The 22,890-nt window shown below is 39.4% G+C and overlaps 1 protein-coding gene across 1 annotated transcript; it reads right to left on the reverse strand.

The window, feature by feature from the left end:
• Nucleotides 1-909: 909 nt before the first annotated feature.
• Nucleotides 910-19,911, reverse strand: slc16a5a (solute carrier family 16 member 5a). Its single transcript, XM_034217525.1, has 5 exons — nt 19,750-19,911; nt 14,061-14,524; nt 9,454-9,597; nt 7,805-8,644; nt 910-3,530 (listed from the first exon to the last, which is right to left on the reverse strand). Exons 2-5 carry the CDS (start codon nt 14,419-14,421, stop codon nt 3,265-3,267), a joined length of 1,611 nt encoding a protein of 536 aa, XP_034073416.1. The 5' UTR covers nt 14,422-14,524; nt 19,750-19,911; the 3' UTR covers nt 910-3,264.
• Between the last annotated feature and the right edge of the window lie 2,979 nt (nt 19,912-22,890).

Below are 22,890 nucleotides of genomic sequence, written 5' to 3' on the forward strand. Positions count from 1 at the left end.
ACATTATGGCCAAAAGATGGCGGAAGTTCTCATCTGTGTTCCTGGAGAAGTCATCTTTCAAAACAGCTGATGTAGAAGAACTGGAGTACTTAAATATTTAACCATAGTCTCTGTATTTACTTAGTAAAGCAGACTTTTTAGAAAATGAACCATAATTACTTTTAACTGATAGATCATTTTTTATATTCAAAATCATAATTAAGTGAAACTACAGAAGTATAGCCTAGCATCAGAAATACTGGAAGTACCAGTAGGCCACTTTTTTATTTCATTTTTTTATTTTGTATTCATCTATTCAATGTGGTTGGTCACTTTTTATAGTGAAGTGGTATGAAGTGTTGACGTAGGGTGATGGAAAGTAACATGTAACTTTGAGTTACTTTCGATCAACTAATCGAAATTCTGATCTACTAGGCGAAGATAGGATCAGATTGTATTCAAACCAGGGGAAAACATGAATTAATGAATTCCTCTATTATTACAAAATGGGACATGCTGCAAAATTAGTTATTTTACATTTGGAACTTAACAAATATGTTGACGATTACACTTTAATTTAAGTAGCTTACATGCATGACTCTTCTTTTTAACAGTTATTCTACACTGTGGTATTTATAAGTTTACTTAATTGATATAACTTATATATTCCTTTATCCACAAATGCATTTCAGGATAGTTGTTATTATTGGTTTATATTATAACTATTGTTGTCTATCACATTCACATTACATTGATTTTGCAGCTGGTAAATGTATTTAGCACTCAAAGTGGATTTAGTGCCCTAAGACATTTTAACATATTGAGGATGAAAGCACTGACCTGAAAGGGGCGATTTGTTTTTTGATGATTGCATTTATGCACATAATACATGTTTGGATTTTCACCGAATAAAACACACAGAGAAAAACGTTAATATTCAAACATTTATTCTCCCCTACCCCCGTTCAAAATGTATAAATAAAGAATTTATAATAAAAGGTATAATTTGGCCCAAAGCAATACTAGCCTTGACAAATTAACATAAATCCTGTCATTGCAGAGAAACGTCTCTTTTTGTTTACTGCACTTCAACTCACACCTGACATGTTCAGTCACATCTGACACAAAACAGTCTCACTGGTTCGTTTATCAAAAGATAAGTCTGTCATACAATCTCTGATTAGGATTTAAGGTAAACTCAGTTACAGTGTGATAAAACTCCTTAGTGCCATACAAAACATTCCTCTCAAGAAAATGATATAACATGAAATAATTTGCTTCTATCCTCAAGAGAGGGCTCCATACTTTTATATGGTTTAAATGCAGCAGTTCTATAAAAAGGCACTGTTCCATTAAGGAAAGAAAGCATGTGAAACACTAAACAAACATGATTATACAGTACAAATGTTCATTTTTCTACATGTGACAGTAAACAACAAAGAGATGTAATGATCTAAAGCAGACTATAAATATGTGTGTTATGCTCAGCATACAGTGTTTAATGCCTCCACAATACATAAGATAAACACATTCCTACTTAAGATGTCAAAACACTGAAGAAAATATATTTAACATGTCAAACACTTATTAACCTATTTCTTCTTCCTGACCGATAAAGGCCTACACGTCTCAAGCTATTGCTAGGATACATAGGATGATATTCTATATTCTTCTCAATCCCACATACACTGAACTGCTGCCACATTTCTAACTAAAGGAAGAAATGTGGAATAATCCACCGCTAAAAGTCGTCCCAACAAAAGCATGATTTCTGCCTTTGAGTAATATTTGGTGTGTAGCCGATTACTGAGGCCATAAAAAACGAATTGATATATTTGTGACCCGTTTGCACAAAAGTTATGTGCTGCTTTATCTTTTCAATTGAAACAAAGCGCTCAACTGGTACCGTGCCAGTCTGGTATTGGAGTGTCACTTATAAGGTTATCAACTAATCATACATAATGTGGACCTGAATATATATCTTTTTTGTACAATATATGGACATGACCTCGATATATTGTTTTACATGCATTTGCTTACAATAAATGGTGCTAACATTTTTAACATATGAAAGAATAAAGGTTTTTTCCTATTATAACAAGATTTGGGCATTAAGCTGATGCTGCATATTTCTTATTAACAGTACATTCATTTTTATGATCTTTTATTTATTTAGAAAAATATTTGTCTTTTACATTCTTATTCCAATTTCAGAATATTCTTAAGAATTGGCATTAATAGCTCTTTTAAATGGTGAGCTTGCCTTATTGTTCCGTTATATTATCATCTGCATAAAGTGGTCTTGAAATTGAATAAATAAAAGTTCATTGCAATATTCTTCTGGGATAAAATATTGTTCAACATAAATATTTATCCTGATAGCGGATGAGGGCCTTTAGGTGGTCATCATGTTGAGGCACTGAGTGGAGGAGTAGTACAATCTGAATTATATGAGTTCTTATTGCACATTCAAGGCCCAAATCCTTAAAGAAATGTGCATTTAATGAAATAACCAGAAATTATTTTACACTAGGTAGCTAGGACAAATATAGAATAATCACACCATATTTTTCTTTAACTCTTATTGAAGCACTCAGGGAGCGACTTCACTCCACTATGTTTGCCATCATTTTTCACCCATTTATATATTTCTACTTAGTTTGTGTGTTATACTGTATCATTTAACAGCAGCTAATCAGACCTATTGATAATCATATACTATCATCATTAAAACACACCAGCAAACATTCAGTGATTTCTTCAACAAAGGATCATGTATGTAACTTGGCTTGATAAAGTGAGATTCCTCATGTAAGATAGATTGTGTGATCACATTGATAGGATCAGCAGCATATTTGCAATAAATAGTACAATCACTGTTGTTAAGTGCACATCTGTTCATTTTGGTATAAAGGTTGTCTAACATTAATTATTCATTGTGGTTCGTCTTGACTTTTATGGCGCACCAGATGGCAGGAAAGTAAACATTACATTACATCTAGCTGACGCTTTTATCCAAAGCGACTTACAATTACAGGGACATTCTCCCTGGAGTAACTAAAGGCTAAGTGCCTTACTCAAGGGCACACTAGTGGTGGTGTTCCAGGCGGGATTTGAACTCACACCTTCCAATCTTCAGCCCACCTCACTATCCATTAGACCACCACTACCCCTAAACAGTGCAACATCTGGAGCACCGAGCTGGCTGGTGCAAACATCCGGAAACAATCTGCAAAGCTGATTGAGTTTGTGATGTGTGTTAGAGGAGGGGGGGGGGGGGGGGGTTCAGACGCTGGAGGTGTCTCCCTCACACGAGGCCTTGTCTTTGTCTCCCTCTGTGGGCACACTGCGGTACTGGCAGTCCGGAGCCAGGTCCACAGCAGGTCTGGCTGCTTCAGGCAGAGGGGACGGGGGACCCTGCTTCGACAACTTCCTGTCCCTTTTGTCCAGCCAGCTAAACGCCACGATGAGGAACACACCGGAGGAGGCAACCACGGCACTGCAGGCGAAGAATACGTGGTAGTACTCGCCCGTCCTGTCGATCAGAACTCCTACAACAACAAGAAACATCATCCATTATGTTTTGTCTTTTATGGGTAACATTTGTTTAAAAAAGGTCTTATATTTTTGTATAATTCCCTTAAAAGAACATTTGGTAAATACACAAACAATTTAAGACGGTGTTATTTGGTAGAATCAGGGTTCGAGTTATGTGGGAGCCAATGGGAGCTGAGCTCCCATAAGGAGGGGTCTCAGCTCCCACGGACGCCGTGAAATCATACATCTGTGGGGGTCGCTAATACATTACCAACAACCATTATTTTAATCACAAATAATGCATGTGTCAATATAATGAGTATTATTTACGTTAACGAGGTAAATAGGCTAAAAGAAAAACATGTTTACCAAAAGAACAACGCATCTCTTGAATAACAATATGCCTGCACTGCACCTACAATCTATGCCTGTGAGCGTGCTGCGCAAGCCTAGATGATGTGTTTGTGCGTAGTTGAACCTTTTCATATTTAAGTTTGTAGCAAGAGGGCTGCTGGCAGTCCCGGACTGGCCATCGGGAGGACCGGGAGGTGTCCCGATGGCCTGGCGATTTTTTCTTTTTGTATTGTGAACGCAACGCTGCACAAATGTGGGTTTGCCTCACACAGGGTGACTGTCTGTCTACATCAGTGGTTCTCAAACTTTTTCTGTCAGATTTATTTTGGGGGTGCTGTGGGGTAGCTTGACGTTTCATAGAGGGTGCTCAAACATTTAGGGTTTCCCATTAATGTACCGGGCGCTACAGTGGAACTTTCTACTGCAACACTCTCCACGCATACACACAGTGTACCCGCAACCGTTACAATGAAGGCTCGATATCAGCTCACGGCATATAGGTGTAAGCAGGGGTAAAGTGCTATTTTTATAGGTGGTGTCTGGACCTCACATAGGGGGGTCCGGGGGCATAGTCCCCCAGGAAGATTTTTAAATATTGAAGTTAAAAGCATCAATCTGGTGCACTTTGAGAGCAAAATGAAGAGATCTATGGATACATCTCTCAACACCCATATGAAACAGAACTGTAAACAGATTTACTTTTTCTTTATGGATATTTTACAAATCACTCCCTTTTAAACTTTATTCTTTTTTTAATGTCATATAGTATTTCATACCCGTTTTTAATTTATTCTCTTATTTTTGTATAACTATAATGATCATATAAACATGTGCCTCGGAAATAATTGTTTACATTAATGGTGACCAAAACGTTTGAGCCCCACTGAGATAACACTGAGAGAGTCCTTTAGTTCACCGAGTCTCTCAGTCTGACAGGAGAGGACTCTCCTCCACCTTGTTGTTGAAAAAACTCCTTATATCCGTTAGCGTAGCTCGCTAGCACCAGAAGCTAACAACAACGATCTCCGGTACCGGTGCGCGCTCTCTCTCGCGCACGCACACAAAATGGCCCCTGTCCATATGTTTATTATTGGTGTGTGTGTGTGTAATACAATAAAACACACACAATGCATTTCTGCGCACGCGTTAGTTTTAAAGACCCCCATAGAGCTCAGTTTATAACTCGAACCCTGGGTAGAATTGTTATACTTTAATGAATTGCTAGGGCAAGAGATGAATGAAAGGATAGGAAAGATGGTTGTGCTTTAACAACAGGAGTCATAGTGGAATACCAAACCCAAAGTATTATTTATTTATTTTTTAAAACAAGTGTTTAGGCATGGAGTATTTCTTCCTTCCTTAAACTTGAAAATCTAAAATGTTTGAAACATATTTTTGGTGCACTAAATTCTGTTTAGTTTTTCAATCCCTCAACTTTCTGATTTATTTTAGTTTTGTTCAACTCGTTTTTATTTCAGTTACAGCAACTTCAAACAATCATAACCAGTCAGTCATTCATTTCCCCCAGCTGTCTATATGGTAGAAATGTATAAACATAACAGGGCTCCACCTTTTAAATAAATATATCAAACAGGTCGAAGAGGTAGTAACTGATTTACAGTCTGTTAGTCACTGTCAGCTGAGTATGCAAACATGTTAACTGTGTCTGCAGGCAAATGTATTCTTCAACACAAGCAAATGAGGTCTACAACTGTGAGTAAATAATGATTAATACATATTTGCACACATGAAAATGGAGAAGCTCTTTCAGGAAAAAGCTTTGGCTTTTAAACTCAGCACAACTATAATACCCCAACAACAGGCCTGACATTAACACTTAGAAAAATATATATTTTACTTAACTTTTATAGTTTTTAGCCATTCAAGTATATTTAATTTTATATATGTTTTGCTTTATTTTTCATCATTAAATACAATTTCCATACGATGATATGCATTTAATGAATTCTCTTCTCCACAATATTTGTTTCTAATTTTTATTTATTTTAAGTTTTATTTTCCATCTTATTTTGCTTTTTGTTTATGTCTAAGACTTTCCCTGTTTTTATGTTAATTTTCACGTTAAAAAACTATTATATATATATTTTTAAATATTAAAGTTTTTATTATTATTATTATTATACTTTTTATTCGTCTCAAACCTTTCCTTTTTTTTTACACAATAATTAATACCAAAAAAGTATGTTATATTGCAGGAAAGTATCTATGGAATTATGAAGAATTTGTTGACCCACAAAATAAAATGTTTTTCTTTTGTAATAAAGTATTTTTCTTTATTACTAACCTAATCCTTTTTGTTCAGTTGTGTAACCACCACTAGTGATCTGGGACCACATGGAAGAGCGACCCCAGTCAGATTCCCAGCGTGTGTGATTGTGTGTTGACTCGTATCTGAGGTTACATCACGGCCTGGCTATTAGAGCACTGAGACTAATATGGAGCATACCTGTCATCTGAGACGAGGAGGCCTCTGCCCTTTCCCCGCTTTGCTCCACAACATGAATACCCCGAATTAGGCACAGACTTGTTTCATACCGGATCATTTAACTGTGAGTATGACGATGTTATTTACAGCAACAACCTCGAGCAGGAGGGGCGGAGCTGTCTATTGCTACATGTATTGCCATTCTCATAACAAACAAAAGCACAAACATGGCAGTAAAATACATGCAGACACACATGCAGGTCATCTGACTTCATGTGCTTTGTAAGTGTAAAGGTCCCATGTCATGCTTTTCTGGTTATTACCAGTCCCCTTGTGTGTTATGAAGGTGTTTCTGCCTGTAAACGGTCTGCAGTCACAAACCCTCAAAGTACACCCTGTAGCGAGTAAAACTCTAACACAGAAAATACCTGTCTATGCTGCCCCAGAACGCCTCGTTGGACATTTCTCTTTTTCCATTTGTTTCTTCCGGGAACCGCATGACGTCATGTGGTTCGTCATAACTGGCAATGTCGTTTATTTGACCATGGCACTGCACCGTTACATCATTTCCTGATCAAAAGTTCAAGATTACAGTATTTAAACAGCTGCTTAAGGTCACTTAAGGTGTGACTGCTTTGACATTTGAAATCCAGGACCATAAGCTCAGCAGGAACAGTGTTTACTAAGGTAATAAATCAAGGTGAGGATTTTGTCATCTTTTCATAGACTTGACAACCGCTCTTCTTTTTGCAATTGCTGCATTATGTTTTAACTGGATTATTGAATTACGTCAAAGGTGTTGATCTTCAAATCAGGAAAAAAAGGAGATCGAACGTCAAGAACAATCGGGCGAACACCGGTGTTTAACATAGACTTCTATACAACTGAACTGGACGCCAAAAAGAGTCGTAAAAACACATTTTAAACATGAAATCTGTCTTTTGTGTTTTCACCAATTTCTTTTCGTTGGAAGAATTCTAACATGGAGAGCTGACTGTAATGAGGCCAGTGATGAGGAAGACAGCAACTCCCATAATGCAAAAGCAAACTCCTTCTTGTGTTATTGTTTGGATTAAGAGATTCCTAGCAGCAGAAAAGTGCACTTAAACCCATAGTGCAATGCACAAAGGAAATAGGTTTTCAAACTGCAGATGGTGGTCAGTTTATTATGATGAATCAAAACATTGTTGATTGATGTGTGCATTATTTTCCAATTCAAAACAGAAAGTACATTATTTCTTGTACTCTAACTGCAGTACATTACTAGTATGTAATTAGGACACAGCAGGTGTTGGGGGTTTCACCCCTGCCGTCTAACCCAACCAATAAATCTTCCTTCAGAGCAGCTCTCTCAATAATAAAACTGTTTCTACCAAAGACTAAAATCTGCCAGAGGCTTTTAAATCCAGCTGAGGCAAATCCTATCCAGACCATCTGATTATAATGTGCCCCCGGTCCCTTATCTCTCCCCTCCATCCCCCACTCTACCTGCTAGTGGAGGCCCGATGAGCAGCGTGATGCTCTCCATGACAGCGAGCAGGCCCAGAGCGGAGGGGAAGCGCTTCATCTCCACGATCTCCATGAGGACGGTGAACATCAGGGAGCCCACCACACTCATGGACAGCCCGTAGAAGACCACGAAGACGAGCAGCACGGGGAAGCTGGGCCCGATGCAGCAGATAGTGTTACTGAGCCCGTTGACCAGCACCGCCGAGGCAAACACGTAAATGTGTCGCCCCTTGAACCAGGGCATGCTGAAGAGGATGCCGAAGGGCGGCCGCACCACGATGTTGACCATACCCATGATGGAGATCAGCAGCGCGGCGCGGCCTTGCTCCATGTCGTTAGCCGTGGCATAGGGAACCAGGTAAATCAGAGGCACCACGAATCCCAGCATCATCCAGGTGATGCCGATGGCGTACACGCAGTAACGCGAGTTGTGGCAGAGCTGATCAAACGCCATGTGTTTTCTCAGAGCAGCCACAAAGTAGTTCCATATCCTCCTCATCCACCCTTCTTCCTTCGTCACTTTCTCCTCCTCAGGCGGAGGGGGACCATGGTTCATCAGCGGCTGGCCTCGATGCTTGGGGGGCTGCAGGGGCCTCATCAACGCTCCACACACGCAGCAGTTCAGCAGCACGGCCCCCAAAACAAGGAAGCTGCCCCTCCAGCCCAGCTCTGTGTGGAGGTAGTTACCCAGGAAAGGTAGAGTGCAAAGTCCCAGCGCTGTGCCCGTGGAGGACATGGCGTTGGCGAAGGCACGGCGACGCACAAAGTAGTGACCGAGGATCGTCACCGCTGGCTGGAAGCTGAAGCAGAAACCCAGTCCTGAAATGAGAGAAAAACATTCAGAATGGAGCAACATCAGGTATGACATTGTGTTTATTGATTTACAAGATTATGTAAAGAAAATGTGCAGTAGAAAATAGATGCAGCCAGTGGTGGAATTATCAAGTACATTGTCTTGAGTATTTCCATTTTATGTTAATTTATACTTCTACTCCACTACATCTGAGAAGTCAATATTGGACTTTCTACTTCAATCCAAAGCAGCCAATGTATTATCTTTTAATCTATACACCTATTGCACGTCTGTCTCTTCGGGGAGAAGGATCCTCATCTGTTTTTTTCAAACTTTTTCCCCATTAATTGTTGGGGTTTTCGTTGTACCCTGCAGAGTCTAAGGACAGAGAACTGTTCAAAAACACCCTGAGCCAAATGTGTAATTTATAATAATGGGCTAAAAAAAATCAAATGTAATTGAGTGAGTCTTTTATGCTTTGTTAATTGTGGATACATGTCGAGGAAAAACATGTCTCAAGGTAACAGTGGATGAGATTATTCTTATTAGTATATGAATGATCATTTCCAGGTCAAGTATTTCTTTAATTTATTTTTAAGGCCACCTAACTTACTCCAACATACTTTAAACTTAAAAACATTATAATTGTTTATACCCATTTACAGATAAGTATAATTTGAAGACACGTTTTTTGTCCAGCTTTGGTCTCCACCAACTCCTAGGGAAAATGCTGTATATGTTACTGCTAGATATTAGCTATTCTCTAAATGCTATTATTTGGCGGGCAGGAAGTGAACATTTGAAAAGATTATAAATCAGTGGACGGTTTGCTGACCTGTAATAACCCCAGCTGTGACGTAGAGCTGTTCGATGGACTGGGTAAAGGAGCTGGCAGCCATTCCCAGCCCACTCAGGACGCCGCCCAACATGACTGTCGCCCGGCAACCAAGTCTCTCCACCAGCACGCTACAAAATGGACCTGTGGATCAAATGTAATGCTCTTAGTTTAATACATACCGGAGCAGAATCAGGCTTACACAGAGGAGAGGTCAGCAGGTCTCACATTAACATTTCTTGTGTTTATCTGTAATCTGTACCAGCTGAATGGAAGCACTGAAAGCATGACTGAACACTTACTTTGTGTGAGTACATGGGCTATAGCTTAAGTATAGCAGTTAGCTTGGTGACCTATATAACTGTGTGAAAATATGATGCATTTCAGGGAAAATACATAGATAGATGGAGAAGGAAATGACTGCAAAATACCAGCACAAAGATACATATTTAGAGAGAGTATAAAGAGGAAGTTACACGTTGGGTTTCCTGAATTCTCAGTGCTGAACACAGCAGGATATATCGTTTAAAGGTCACAACGAGGGGTGGTAAATTCAACCGACGCCTGTGTTGTTAGGCAACAGGGCTGCAAGGTATTGATGGGGATAGTACCTGGACCAAACTGAGCCTCTCAGTGTTTAAAGACTAAGGTCTGCAGAAGTAGCATCAAATATAGAGGATGGGAAAAAAACACTATTAAAAGGGATGGTTGGGGTTGTATGATGTACGCAATCATAGTCAGGGTTTTACCAACACTAGACAGAGGTGTGCACTCCCAAAACAGGCAGTAGAAAAGGAAATGAGGCTAACCAATGTCCTGCTGTGGATGGGGGAACAGCAGCAAAACATATTGTAGCCATCTATGAAAGTCAATATCTGTTTAAAGGGGCCCTATTGTGCTTTTTAGGGGTTTTCCTTTCCATTAGTGTGTTATATATACTTATTATATTACTGTTTTTTACTCTTCATTCTACCGTGTTGTGTGCTGTTTTATATTGTTCCATGCTCACTGCTTGTAGCACTTCGGGATTTGACTTCAAATATGAAGTGCGTTACAAATGAAACCCATTATAAGAATCTCCCGTGTTCTGTGAGTGACAGTTTTTATGTATTGGGGCTGGTAGATCTGACGAAAGCACAGAACAGCTTTAGTTCCTCATCGGAAGGGGCAATCTGAAGGCAAGGTGAAGTGGACATAATATCCTAAATATAGTTTAAACATCAAATGATATATTGTTTTGCTGCTGTCCACAGCAGTACATTTCACAGCTTCTCGACTGGTATTCCTTTCTGTTTGTCCAAACTGGGGGTGTGCCAACCACAATCTGTTGTAGGTATTACTCTTACTATGCTTAATAAGCTCAACAGGCCCCTAATTCCAACCATCCAAAAATATTCCTTTAATACTCTGTATCTGCTCATTTTATTGTGTGTACACTCGACTTTTAGTTCAACTTAAATGTAACGTTCAATCACTGATGGGATATCGGAATAAGAGCTGCTCAAACTTTATGCAGCTCATTGAAAAGATAAATCTTATGTTCCAGTCAGATTTCTGTCAGCTCAGGAAAATGTCTAACATCAAAGCATTCCTGTGTCCAAAAACCATGAGAACTCGAGCAGGTGCGATTTTCACACACCCACCTGTTGTAGCTCCTGAATAAAAAAGTCCCTCTACTTTGCTCTGAATGCAGCAGCTTAAAGGATAAGACTGGTGTAATTCTATATGTTCTTTTAGTCCACAAATCCCATGCAAATATTAAAACATCTCTCAATCGATCCTCACTTTATTTTGTAGACTGTGGCTCTCAGCCCTGAGGCCACTGGTTCGTACTGAAGACAAACATCTTACAAACAGATCAAAATTGATCATCTTCTGTTTAAAAAGGCTCAGTAATTTCTGCTGTGCACTGTAGTTATTTTTCAAATGTAACCCAAACAGGAGGAAATGGAGAATTTGTTATGGACCATTTTCAGCAACCAATAATCCATCTTTTGCTACTCAAGTGAGTATTTGGGGCCGAATGACCGACATATTTGGACATTAGTGAACTCTACAACACATATGAATAAGATATATCAGGCGTTAGAATGCACACATAACTTGTTTGTTTTGGAATTATTTGTGGGATTTGTTGACAGTAAGAAATAATAATAAAAATCACTAGACATGGCCTTTAAAATAAAATACAAAAAACTGAATGTGTGCCTTTAGTGACCCCCTATGGTTCCTTGGTATTCAGATTTGTAATTTCCAAAAGACTAAGCCAACTTTGATGCAATAGAATAGATTGTACAATGAATGTTCGATTTGAGCTATATTTGAATAAGTATTTTCATTATCAATAAAGAAAATACTTTTAAAAGAAGTTGAATGGATGAATTCAGGGGTCAAAATCAACACATGTTTATGACACATTGCTGATTTGTGCCAAAAGGAGTCAAAAACATGCTTTCTGTTGACTTTTAAGAAATGGTGGGGATCAGGTTAGAGTAGTGCGATAGCATTAAGATTGCACAGACCGGTACTGATATTGCCACATCACTTCGTATGACAAAAAAAGGGTGCAGGAGCAAATTACTGAGCAACGCCTACAGACAAACTACACTTCACTGCTTTATGTGTGTGGACACAGGGCACTAATTTTAAAGAATGATGATTTGAACTAGTTTTAACAGTTGATGCAGGTCCAGATGTGACAGAAAGAGGATGGAAGTTATCAAACCAATCTGATAAAATGCAGCCGTTGCGAACTAGGAATGTCCTTGCATAAAGAAATTCTAAGTCCTTCAACACGCATACAGTACAATCAACAGATCTGTGAAACTGATTTTCTCTACCTAAATCAGTTTCACAAAATTAACAGTAATCTTTAGTTTAGATTGGATAAGTATAGTAGAGATGTGCTTATAGGTTTAAAGTGCTTAAGTTTTAAATGACTTTCACACATGTTTTGTGGATTTTGCACTTAATAATTGGGTAATACCTGGCATTATTTGCATCTATCCTACCACCAAAATATCCACTGACACTTTGAAAAAACTGTTTTTAAACATAGAAAGTTCCTGGACTAAGTTCGAGTGTCAGACTAACAACATTCCTTCCTGTCCAAGGGTTGGATTTCCTGTGAAATGATCTTCTCCAGGCCCAACTGCTATCTAAAGGAAAGTCTGCAGCAGCACACAATCCTGCTTTTCACCTAATCTACATTTGGCTTCACACACAGACGAAAACAAGATGTTGCCAAAAATAAAAAGCTTGATCTTCTATATTGACTTTAGATAGATAGCGCTGTGTGCGCCACTGACAAAAGAATACTATTCTTTGAATAAACATTTGTGTCAATACAACACAAGCTTTTAATAGTCTATGTTTATTTTCTGTATCAGTATCTTTTCAATGATAGTGGCAGAGGCCTCAGTTCAGCTTGCCTACCTACCTAAAAGTGAGTCATCAGAAATAATGCAAATTAGATTTTTGTATTTTATAATATGAATAACGTTCCTAAAAGTCTTCTAAAAAGCTCCAGAACATGAATCCTCAAGATTTTGACATCGCTTTTTCTCTTAAAAGTAACTAAGTGTCACATTAAAGTTTGGAATATTATTATTTCTAACCCTGAAGTCGTGATGTTGAGCATATTAAAGTCCACGTGAGCTGTGGGTAATAACCAAACTTTAGTTTCTCATGGAATAATCCTTTCAAAATCAACACGAACCCAGCAAGGCAGTTTAAAACACGCACAAATTCTCTCTCGAGTTTCACTGCTTCCCTGGACAACAACAGCAGGTAGGAGCTAAAGTTACCCCGAGGCATTAAAGGGCAACTTAAATGTTAAATTCTTTAATAAACACGTGTGTATCATTCCCCCTACCCAAGCTGTTGCCACGGGGACAGATACCTGTTCAGCTCTTACTGCGAGGCGGATCTCTGCACCTGAACTGTCTCCACCTCACTGGTGTCATTCAAGAGTAAAAGGTCCTCACGGTCTGCATGCGTCTGTGCCATATCCAGAGAGGATACATCCAATAATAGATTCAATCGAATTACTCTTTCGCTTCTCTGGATACTTTATGTTCAATTTGCAAGTTTAAAACTAATTGTAAATCGTCAGCGATGTGTAAAATGTTCCTCTTTATTAAGTTAGTTTATGTGAACTCAATTAAAAAAGTTAATCTACCTCAGGATGACTTATTTCTTAAGGGCCCCATTATGCTAATTTGTAGGGTGTGGGAGAGAAACTCCCTCTGGAGGGAACTTTGGGATTTTAGCCTCTGCAGTCCATTTACATGCACAAAATCTATATTATACACTAAAGGGAATGGAAAGCCCCAAAAGGGCCCCTTTAATATAAATGATCTGAAAGCCTTTAAGGCACCACGATAAGAGTATTTTCTTGTAGTTGATCTAATAAAACAATAATCACCCCCTAACCTTGCCCAAAAATGCCAACAACAAAAAAATACAGATGTAGAAACCATGGCTCAGGAATCGAGGTCTGAGTTAAGCCATGAATTTGAGGAATTGTTAAACCGCCAGTATACAGGAATAAATGACAGATGAGGAAATAATAAAACAGAGCCCAGTTTATGGTCTGCCAGCTTTACCTCCTGCGTGCAGCACTGACGTCATGATGGAGGGCACCCAGGAGGTCTCGCTGTTGGAGGCGTGGAACTCATTCTGCAGGTCAGTGTAGAAGATTCCCACGCAGGAGGGGAAGGCCAGGGTCAGAGCCAGCACTACGATGGTGGCAGCCAGCACCACCCACCCCCAGCCACCGTCTGGAGCTGTGACTGTTCCCGGCACAGCCACGGAGCCCCCGCTTCCACCTCTCTGCCCCCTCTCCTCGGATTCACACTTGTTGATCTCTTGAACTTTCTCGATGCCGTTGGACTGCTCCAGGTCCCCGGAGGCCTGGGAGTGGAGGCAGCCATCCCTTGTTTCTCCGATTCCATTTCCCTCAGTCATTTTCTGCTGGGCAGCTCAGGAGGGGCTCCTGTGTTAGCTCTGCACGGTGTGTGATTACCTTTCCTGACCATGTCACTGTGACTGCTGCTACCTTCAGGGACACCTAGGACGACAAAAGCAAACAATCCATCAGGCTGTGCAGAGAAGCTAAAGAGGTGGGAAGTTTTTATGGACGGGGTGTAAATCTAGTTTCATTACAATACCATATTATATTGATTCCTTGGATATATTTGCTGATATTACAGAGATATGATTTCGATTACATTCAGGGCTCTTTGGTCGATATAAGGAGATATCGTAAACCCATTTAACACAATCAAATACGATAATAAAATCTCACACAAAGCAAACATGACAATGTCATTACTGGCCTCTGTAGGAACAAGGTGCGCTTAGATGGAATTGATAATTTGATCTCAGGTAAAACATCACTGTTTCTTATAGGATAAATATGTAAATCGTTAGATCAACCAATAAACAATCAGATCTCAGATGTAAACATTTCTGATGTTATATTTCATTCGTTTTTGGTCTTCTGAAACAGTTTTTCTTTTATGTAATGCAATGACAAGGTCTGACAACAAATTATAGAAGGAGCATTTCGGAAAGAATTGCAAATGATTCGGGAAACGTACCAAAGGGAAAAAAGAATAACTGAAATATAAGAAAACATTTAGCATCTTTAATAGAGTTTCATAGGGTTTGGAACATGTGAGGAATACTGTTTGGAATGTTCTATTCTTAACAGCAGAGCTTCAAGGCTACAAACACACGAGTGAATGGAGAGAGGCAGATCGTAGTGAATAGTGCCTTTACATGTCAACATTCCCTATACACACACTGATTTGCCAACCCACTTATCAAATGCTCATTCACACACTCACACACCAATGGCACAGCCTACGGGAGCAAATTAGGGGTTCAGTATCTCGCCTAAGTGGGCTTGCAATTATGTAGCGCCACTCAAAAACTCACTCACACACCGATGGCGCAGGATTCAATGATAGCAGAATGGAGAAGCCCTGGATCAAACAGCCATTCTTCGGATTAGTGAACAAATGACTGCATGTTCATTATAATTAAGCAATAATAGTCAATGGTGCAGGGAAACCCAGGAGAAATGTGCTTAAATCTTCTGGTGGCCATGTTTTGTACACTAATCTAATCAACAAAAAAAGAAAGCAATGACCTTGTGAAGCTGAGAATTGAGCGGCCCGACCAAGCAAGGAGGCAGAGGCAGAACGTCCAAAAATATAACCCGGTGTGGGCATTTATTAAAATCATAAGCACATGATTCACAGCCTCAATTGCTGTTCCCCTGAACACAGTCAGCAGCCACAAGGATCTCACCCACACTACCAGCCTCCTCAACAGACAGGGAAACAGAGCCTAAATACACACACTCTAATCAGCACAACAAGACACAGGTGAGGGGGGAGGTGACAACACAGGACACCAGGTGCACACAATCATCAGCCACAGACATCAACATATTATTTGCACCCTGATTACTCTCAACCGCTGTCATCCTTACACCAGCATAACTCCTCTCGGCGCTCTCGCAAACTCCCCTATCTTTTCAGGCGGAGCCGAGGACCCGACCAGCAGCTGCCAGACAACATTCCAATAAATACGGTTTAATCAGTTAAAAGATACTACCTCAATAATTAGTATAAATTATGTGCAAATATGTAATGTCAACTGTACTGTGCAATCACGCTAATAAAGCGCAATATTACCCGGCCTGAAGTCGTCAGTCCATAGTGACGAAGTTACATTCGTCACATTTCCTTCCCCCTCTCCCCAGGAAGCACAGTGTCTTAAAAGTCTCGGCTTCGGGACAACCAGTCAGCCACCCGGTTTCAACGCCGCCTCCTCCGCCACCTCCAGCGGGGCCAGTGAAGCCGTTGTCAACCATGTCGTGATGCCACTTATCCGGAAGCTGTTTTGTCCTGTTGTAATGCGTTGGTCTGCCTCTAGCACGACCCAGGTTCTGTCGACTCCTCATGGGTCCGGGTCCGCCTCCTCGGCCTGCAAACGCTGCTCCTCCTGCTTGTCTCTCGTCTCCTGCTGCTTGTCTCTCGTCTCCTGCTGCCTCAACAGCCGTGGCCCCCTGGTCCGTTCCAGGCATAGCCACCCCCAGCCGCGGTTCCTCTCTTTGGTCCCTCTTCTTTCCTCTCGTAATTTTCACCTCCTTACTTGGTCAAATCCCACTTCTGACACCAATTGTGAAGCTGACAATTGAGCGGCCCGACCAAGCAAGGAGGCAGAGGCAGAACGTCCAAAAATATAACCCGGTGTGGGCATTTATTAAAATCATAAGCACATGATTCACAGCCTCAATTGCTGTTCCCCTGAACACAGTCAGCAGCCACAAGGATCTCACCCACACTACCAGCCTCCTCAACAGACAGGGAAACAGAGCCTAAATACACACACTCTATTCAGCACAACAAGACACAGGTGAGGGGGGAGGAGACAACACAGGACACCAGGTGCACACAATCATCAGCCACAGACATCAACATATTATTTGCACCCTGATTACTCTCAACCGCTGTCATCCTTACACCAGCATAACTCCTCTCGGCGCTCTCGCAAACTCCCCTATCTTTTCAGGCGGAGCCGAGGACCCGACCAGCAGCTGCCAGACAACATTCCAATAAATACGGTTTAATCAGTTAAAAGACACTACCTCAATAATTAGTATAAATTATGTGCAAATATGTAATGTCAACTGTACTGTGCAATCACGCTAATAAAGTGCAATATTACCCGGCCTGAAGCCGTCAGTCCATAGTGACGAAGTTACATTTGTCACAGACCTTTTATTGATTTTGCTCCTGAGCTGACAGATGTTACGTTGCTAAAATGTTGACATACACTTCAGGAACTCTAAAACAACCCTTTGACTTCTAACCTCCCGTGCAGCATGCCTCACATGTTCAGTGTAGATGTGCTCCAGTTTTATCGGCAAAAATCCACACCTAGATGTTTAAAATCCTGTTAACAAAGGAGAGGCCTGCAAGGTTAAATAGTGGATGCAAGGGGCATCTGGCTAGCATGAGACTAGCATGCACTTATGAAAACCCTTGTGTATGAATGGCCCTCTGTGCAAATGCTCCAGTAGAATTTCCCCTGGAGACTCTTCATATTATTTCCAGATGTACCGACGACTGAGCAGAGCAACATCCCCTAAGGTTAAGTTGCTGAGTATGTGATTAATAGCTAATGTTACTGTACTCAGAAATGTCCTGTACACTCTGTCTCTTCAAATATTTCACATATATGTATTTAGAATATTTTACAAATGCTTTAGCTCATGATCACAACACAAAGAGACAAACAAAAGGAAAACTACTTACATTTAAACAAAAACACTAAATCACATGATCAGAAAATACAGATAAACATATCAGTATAACTTGAAGTGCTTATCAGTCTGCATACCAATTAGTTGAATCAACACATGTTGCAAAAAGCAAAACATTGCAACATAATGCATGTTCACAAATAACTTATAAGAAAATACTTGAATTACCTTTAAAAAAAAAGTGCGATATATGGACAATCTTTGGCAGTTTGTATTTCAAAGTGTGGCTTATTGTTATGTACATCAGGGCTGAGCGATACGTCCAACATCTGGGTTATAGCTCATTTCATATCTCCATAACGCTATAAAGCGGAAAGTCAATAAACAAATGGATTGAACTCCACGTGGTATTAGTCTGTTTTTCTGCACTCCTTTGTGGATTGAATACTTGAAAAGTGAACTTTAGTGGAGAATGAACATCCTGTAACAGTTTCAAGTGAAAATAGAAAAAACTAGAAATACTAGGATTTGTTTGCCTTTATATGTTCTATCCTAATAGACGTGTAAAATTGTCCTAAATCGCATATTCATTTTTCAAAGAATGGCCTATAAAAATGTTTCTTTCTAATTATTATTAGTTCATGATTTAGTTTGTTCCAAATGTTAAGCTATTCCCCCAAGGCTATTGTGAGACATCACATTCAATGGAATGGACGTACAGACAACCATGAAAAAAACATTAATAAACATTATTGTCTACCAATATTGTGCAGAGAGAAGCCTGTCCTATGTATTCTGGGCTAATGGAACTTAAAGGGTGGAGAAGCATGTAACAGGAAGGATGCACGTTGGAGTTCCAGCTGGTTAATCGAGTGGTAATGTAAAGTGTGGAGAAAAAAACAATCATTTAAAATCCCCTAAAAAAAAATCAGATTTTAGAGTAGACATTTCTGTAGTGTGAAGTCAGACTTTGCACCACACTATATTTATTAAAAGACAGAAAATAATGTATATTCCATCACAAAAATCAAGAAATTATTATTCTAATTTATTTCCACTTGCGCGTTTGTGGCTTTGTGCAAAGTTAGGTTGAGCGGTAGTTTGATATTTACTCTAGTGGTCTTGGCAGTTGGCAATGAAGCAAATATGCAGGTTCACACAAATCCGTTTCTTATTGAAATTAAATTGCGGTCTACCTTTTGTGAAATAAATAGAAAAAAAATCCCCTAATGGTAAGAAAAAGCTTTTGTTGTTTTCTGGAAATAAGTTCAGAACAGTATTGGTAAAGCACTTTATAGACCAGAACCAAATGGCAGGAATGTTTTTCAGCATGACTGTCTGGTTCCTTCCCTTCATATTCCTCTTACTGAGTGTGTAAAGGATCAGTGAGGGGCGGTAGGCAGGCTTCACATATCTCTGCAATCTGATCCACAGAGCAATGTTTTTACTGTTTCACCTCCAGCTCCCTTTCCTGCAGCCTTGTGTAATCATGCAAATACAAAAATAAGTGTCCCTAAAGGTGTTTGTAGAGAACATACAGATAAATACAAGTGATGCTGGACAGCTGATCCTTGCTGTGGGACAGCCCATGGAGGGATGTGAGCGCTGCGTAAGAGTCGCCTGTTTAACATGTCATAAAGTGGAATTTGTTTACTTGAATAAGGCAGCAGAAACTAGCCATTATCCGCATTAAAGATGACTTATTTTCACATTTTAAACTGTATTAACGCGCAGTTTTTTTTACACATCCACCCACGTGGAAACTCGCTAGGATTTCGTGTTGTTTTCGGATGGAAAGATGCACATAAACACGGTGCAGACTCCATTACATCCCTGTCACATCAAATCATATTCTCTCGGCAGAAGTCTCGCTTCCAAAGAAGTATTACCACGTCTTCTGTTCCTAAAGTGTGATATCACCCTAAACATCACTGGGTCAGCACTTCGGAGTCAAGAGGAAGCGGTTTAACCATCAATGTCTTCCGTGAATTAACAAACAAATGCTGAAACATCACCTTTTTTTATTGTTGGTTATGGTCGTCTAGCTCCCCGTCGTTCCCACACACTCGGGCGCGGTCGCTCCTCGATGACTGGCGGGGTAGTACCATGGGGCAGACCGCTGACAGATCAGGGACTGGTGCAACTCGTCGCGGAGCTCCAGCAGCATCCGCCCGCTCGCGGTGGGAGGAGACTGAGGTGGCCCGGAGGGGAGGGTCGGTTGCGCGGCAGCTCCCGGAGAGGTGTGGTCCTACCGAAGGCCTGTGTGGTGAACAGCAGGGGGAGGCTCTACTGAAATACTGGCATATTTATATTATTTATTACTTTGAAATGGTGCAGTGTACCAAATAGCACACCCGTTTACATAATTTCTAGCGCACTTTACTTGAGTATTTACATGTAGGCCTATGCTATACTTCCCTGCTGAAAAAAACACCATAGACCAGTTTAAGATGGTTGCTGGTTTAGTTGGTAAAGCTGGACAATCTGGCCAGGCAGGTCTTGCTGGCCAGGCTGTTCTTGCTGGTAAAGTTTCAGCCACACTGGCTTGATCGATGGAGTTGGCTTCTTCAATATGATGCCAATATGGTCTTTTGTCGGCTCTGTATATCAATGCCGACGGTCGACCTATGCTGACAAGTAAGTGAAGAGTAGGCTAGAACATATAAAGGTAGGCCTATATTCGCTATAGGGAAATGTCCCAGCAGTTTAGGATAATGAAGGTTCTAGACTAGGCTATTACATTTCTAACTCCTGATAATGACAGGAAGGCATTATAAAAATAATACTCATAGCAGAAATGTCACCCTCCTTTTTTTCCTTTAACAACGACCACAATATAATAATTTTAATAAACCAAATATGAACAATTGAGGAAAATCAGGAAGAACTGATTATTCAAATGTTGTAGTACAAGTAATTAGTTTGTGCATAAATTACTCTGTTCCACGTCTTCAGTCAGTTCTGGACCCTATTATGACTCGGACACTAGTTATACCAAGGCTTATTAGAGGTATGAGTGGTAGGAGAGGAGTGGAGTTATCTTTGTATTTAGGCTGCAAGTCGACAAAGGTGATCACATGCTGATGCTAATAATGATCCGATTAATTTGATATTGATTGTCTGCCAATAGCGAATCCTGATTCGATTCTTCTATTTCCCAGATAATACAGCTGCACCATTGTACACTAGCTCTATTTGTTTTTGCCATTGTAATTCACCTTAAGCAATTGTTGACTATGATGCCAACCAACTGTAATTTGTAATGTATTTTACATACTTTAATGGTCAAGTTCTGGCAACCACAGCAGCCCAAATGTTAACGTAAATGTCAAGTTTTCTTTTTACAGCTAGCTAGTGTACTTATATCTGTACATTTATTTTCAGTTTGCTTCAAGAAGTGGCTTCAACAGACAGAATGCAGGCCAGATTGGGAAAGGCTGGACGCTACACAACGGGAAACATTATGGACATGAACAAGAAAAAACACTTTCTTTGTTGCCTTTTTCTTGTTACTGTTTTTGTTACCATTTAAATATTGAATTATATTTATTACTTTTATTTTAAATCAAATGCACCTGTTTTAGATAATATATTTATTTTTGATGTATAGGTTGATTTGCAGGTTGGTTGTTATTTACATAATTATTGTATTGTTACTGTGTATTTTATTATTAACTAGCTATTTATTGCTATTTATTGAATTGAAATAGTGTTATGAACACTATACTGTATGTATTTTGGTAGATACCAGAATATATGACTCAATGAATCTTTGTAATATATTTATGTTCTCTAGTTTAAATAATTATACCAGTATTTAAACAATGTATGCTGGTCACCTGGAATCCTGGTAAGCTTCCAGCATGGTATATTTAATACTATTATTAAACATAAGCTGGTGATCGATGGATGCTGGTGACCAGCCCAACATACCAGTATACTATGCTGGTATACTGGGTTTAGCTGGTGGCCGGTTTAACCAGCCTAAAGTGTCCAAAACCCCTCCAACCACCAGCCAACCATTTCAGCCTAATATCTACTGGCTGGTCAATTTAGCTGGTCAGGCTGGTTGACCAGCCTGCTAAATTCGTCTAAGCTGTTTTTTTCAGCAGGGTTTACACTACATTTCGGAGGGAAATATCGTACCTTTTACTCCACTATTTATTTGACAGTTTCAGATTAACACAAGATTTCAATCCACCTATACATTCTGATATGTTATTATTGGTGTTGCATTGATTAGTCGACTAATTCATTGATCAGAAAAATAATGACAATATTATTAAATTCATTTTAGATAAATTATATTATGATATTTAAATGAATATCTTAGTTTTTCCAAAGGACAAAACAAGACACTTAAAGACATCACTTTGGACTTTGATAAACTGTGATGGATATTTTTACAATTTTCAGACATTATATAGATGAAAATATTTATTGATATACCATCAAATAAACCATATAATAAGTGATATGTTTTTTATTATTACCTTATTCATCTTTTTATGTGATCCAATTATTCAAATTGTAAAATAAAAAAGTAATCTACAATATTGCCCTTGGATAATAGCAATGTTTTTTTTCTCCATTGGTTCAAAGAACTCAAATGAAATGTGTTTTACAAAATGTCCCAACATTTTACAATGTAAAATATCTTCTCTATGTACCATTCTCACTTTTTTTCACACCATTTCGGTTTTATTTGCACGGGTTTTGATACCGGTCACTGAATAACACCAGTGTGTGATATGCGTGAAATAAAAAATAGCAAGTAAAACAATACTGACTAGAACAGGTGGCTAAGTGTAACTTTTTAAATCTTTATCTAGGTCTACCATTTTTAAATCCACACTAGCCAACAAACAGTCAGTGAGTCAACATTTTTTAAAACACAGACACATTTTATGATTAAAAACCAGACAGGGTTTGGTTAAAATGTGTTACATGTAAAAGAACAACATTGGAAGACAAAATTCAAAAAAATATAAAATAAATAAAAGTGAAACAAAGAATCAGACAAAAACAGTTTTTTGTCAGCTTCCGAAAAAAATTCTGCACAGTCTCAATTGACGATATTCACATTGGACATCAAATACTGTTGATAAATGAACACAAAGTAACGTTTAATAGGTGATATTATTCAATACCTCTAA

This window comes from Gymnodraco acuticeps, unplaced genomic scaffold, assembly GCF_902827175.1.
Source record: "Gymnodraco acuticeps unplaced genomic scaffold, fGymAcu1.1, whole genome shotgun sequence".
Lineage (NCBI taxonomy): Eukaryota > Metazoa > Chordata > Actinopteri > Perciformes > Bathydraconidae > Gymnodraco > Gymnodraco acuticeps.

Coding starts and splice junctions, on each gene's coding strand:
- slc16a5a (XM_034217525.1), bottom strand. CDS start 14,421: ATGACTGAGGGAAATGGAATCGGAGAAACAAGGGATGGCTGCCTCCAC. Junction 9,598..14,060: donor GTCAGTGCTGCACGCAGGAG/GTAAAGCTGGCA, acceptor TTTGATCCACAG/GTCCATTTTGTAGCGTGCTG. Junction 3,531..7,804: donor CATCGGGCCTCCACTAGCAG/GTAGAGTGGGGG, acceptor TTGTTGTTGTAG/GAGTTCTGATCGACAGGACG.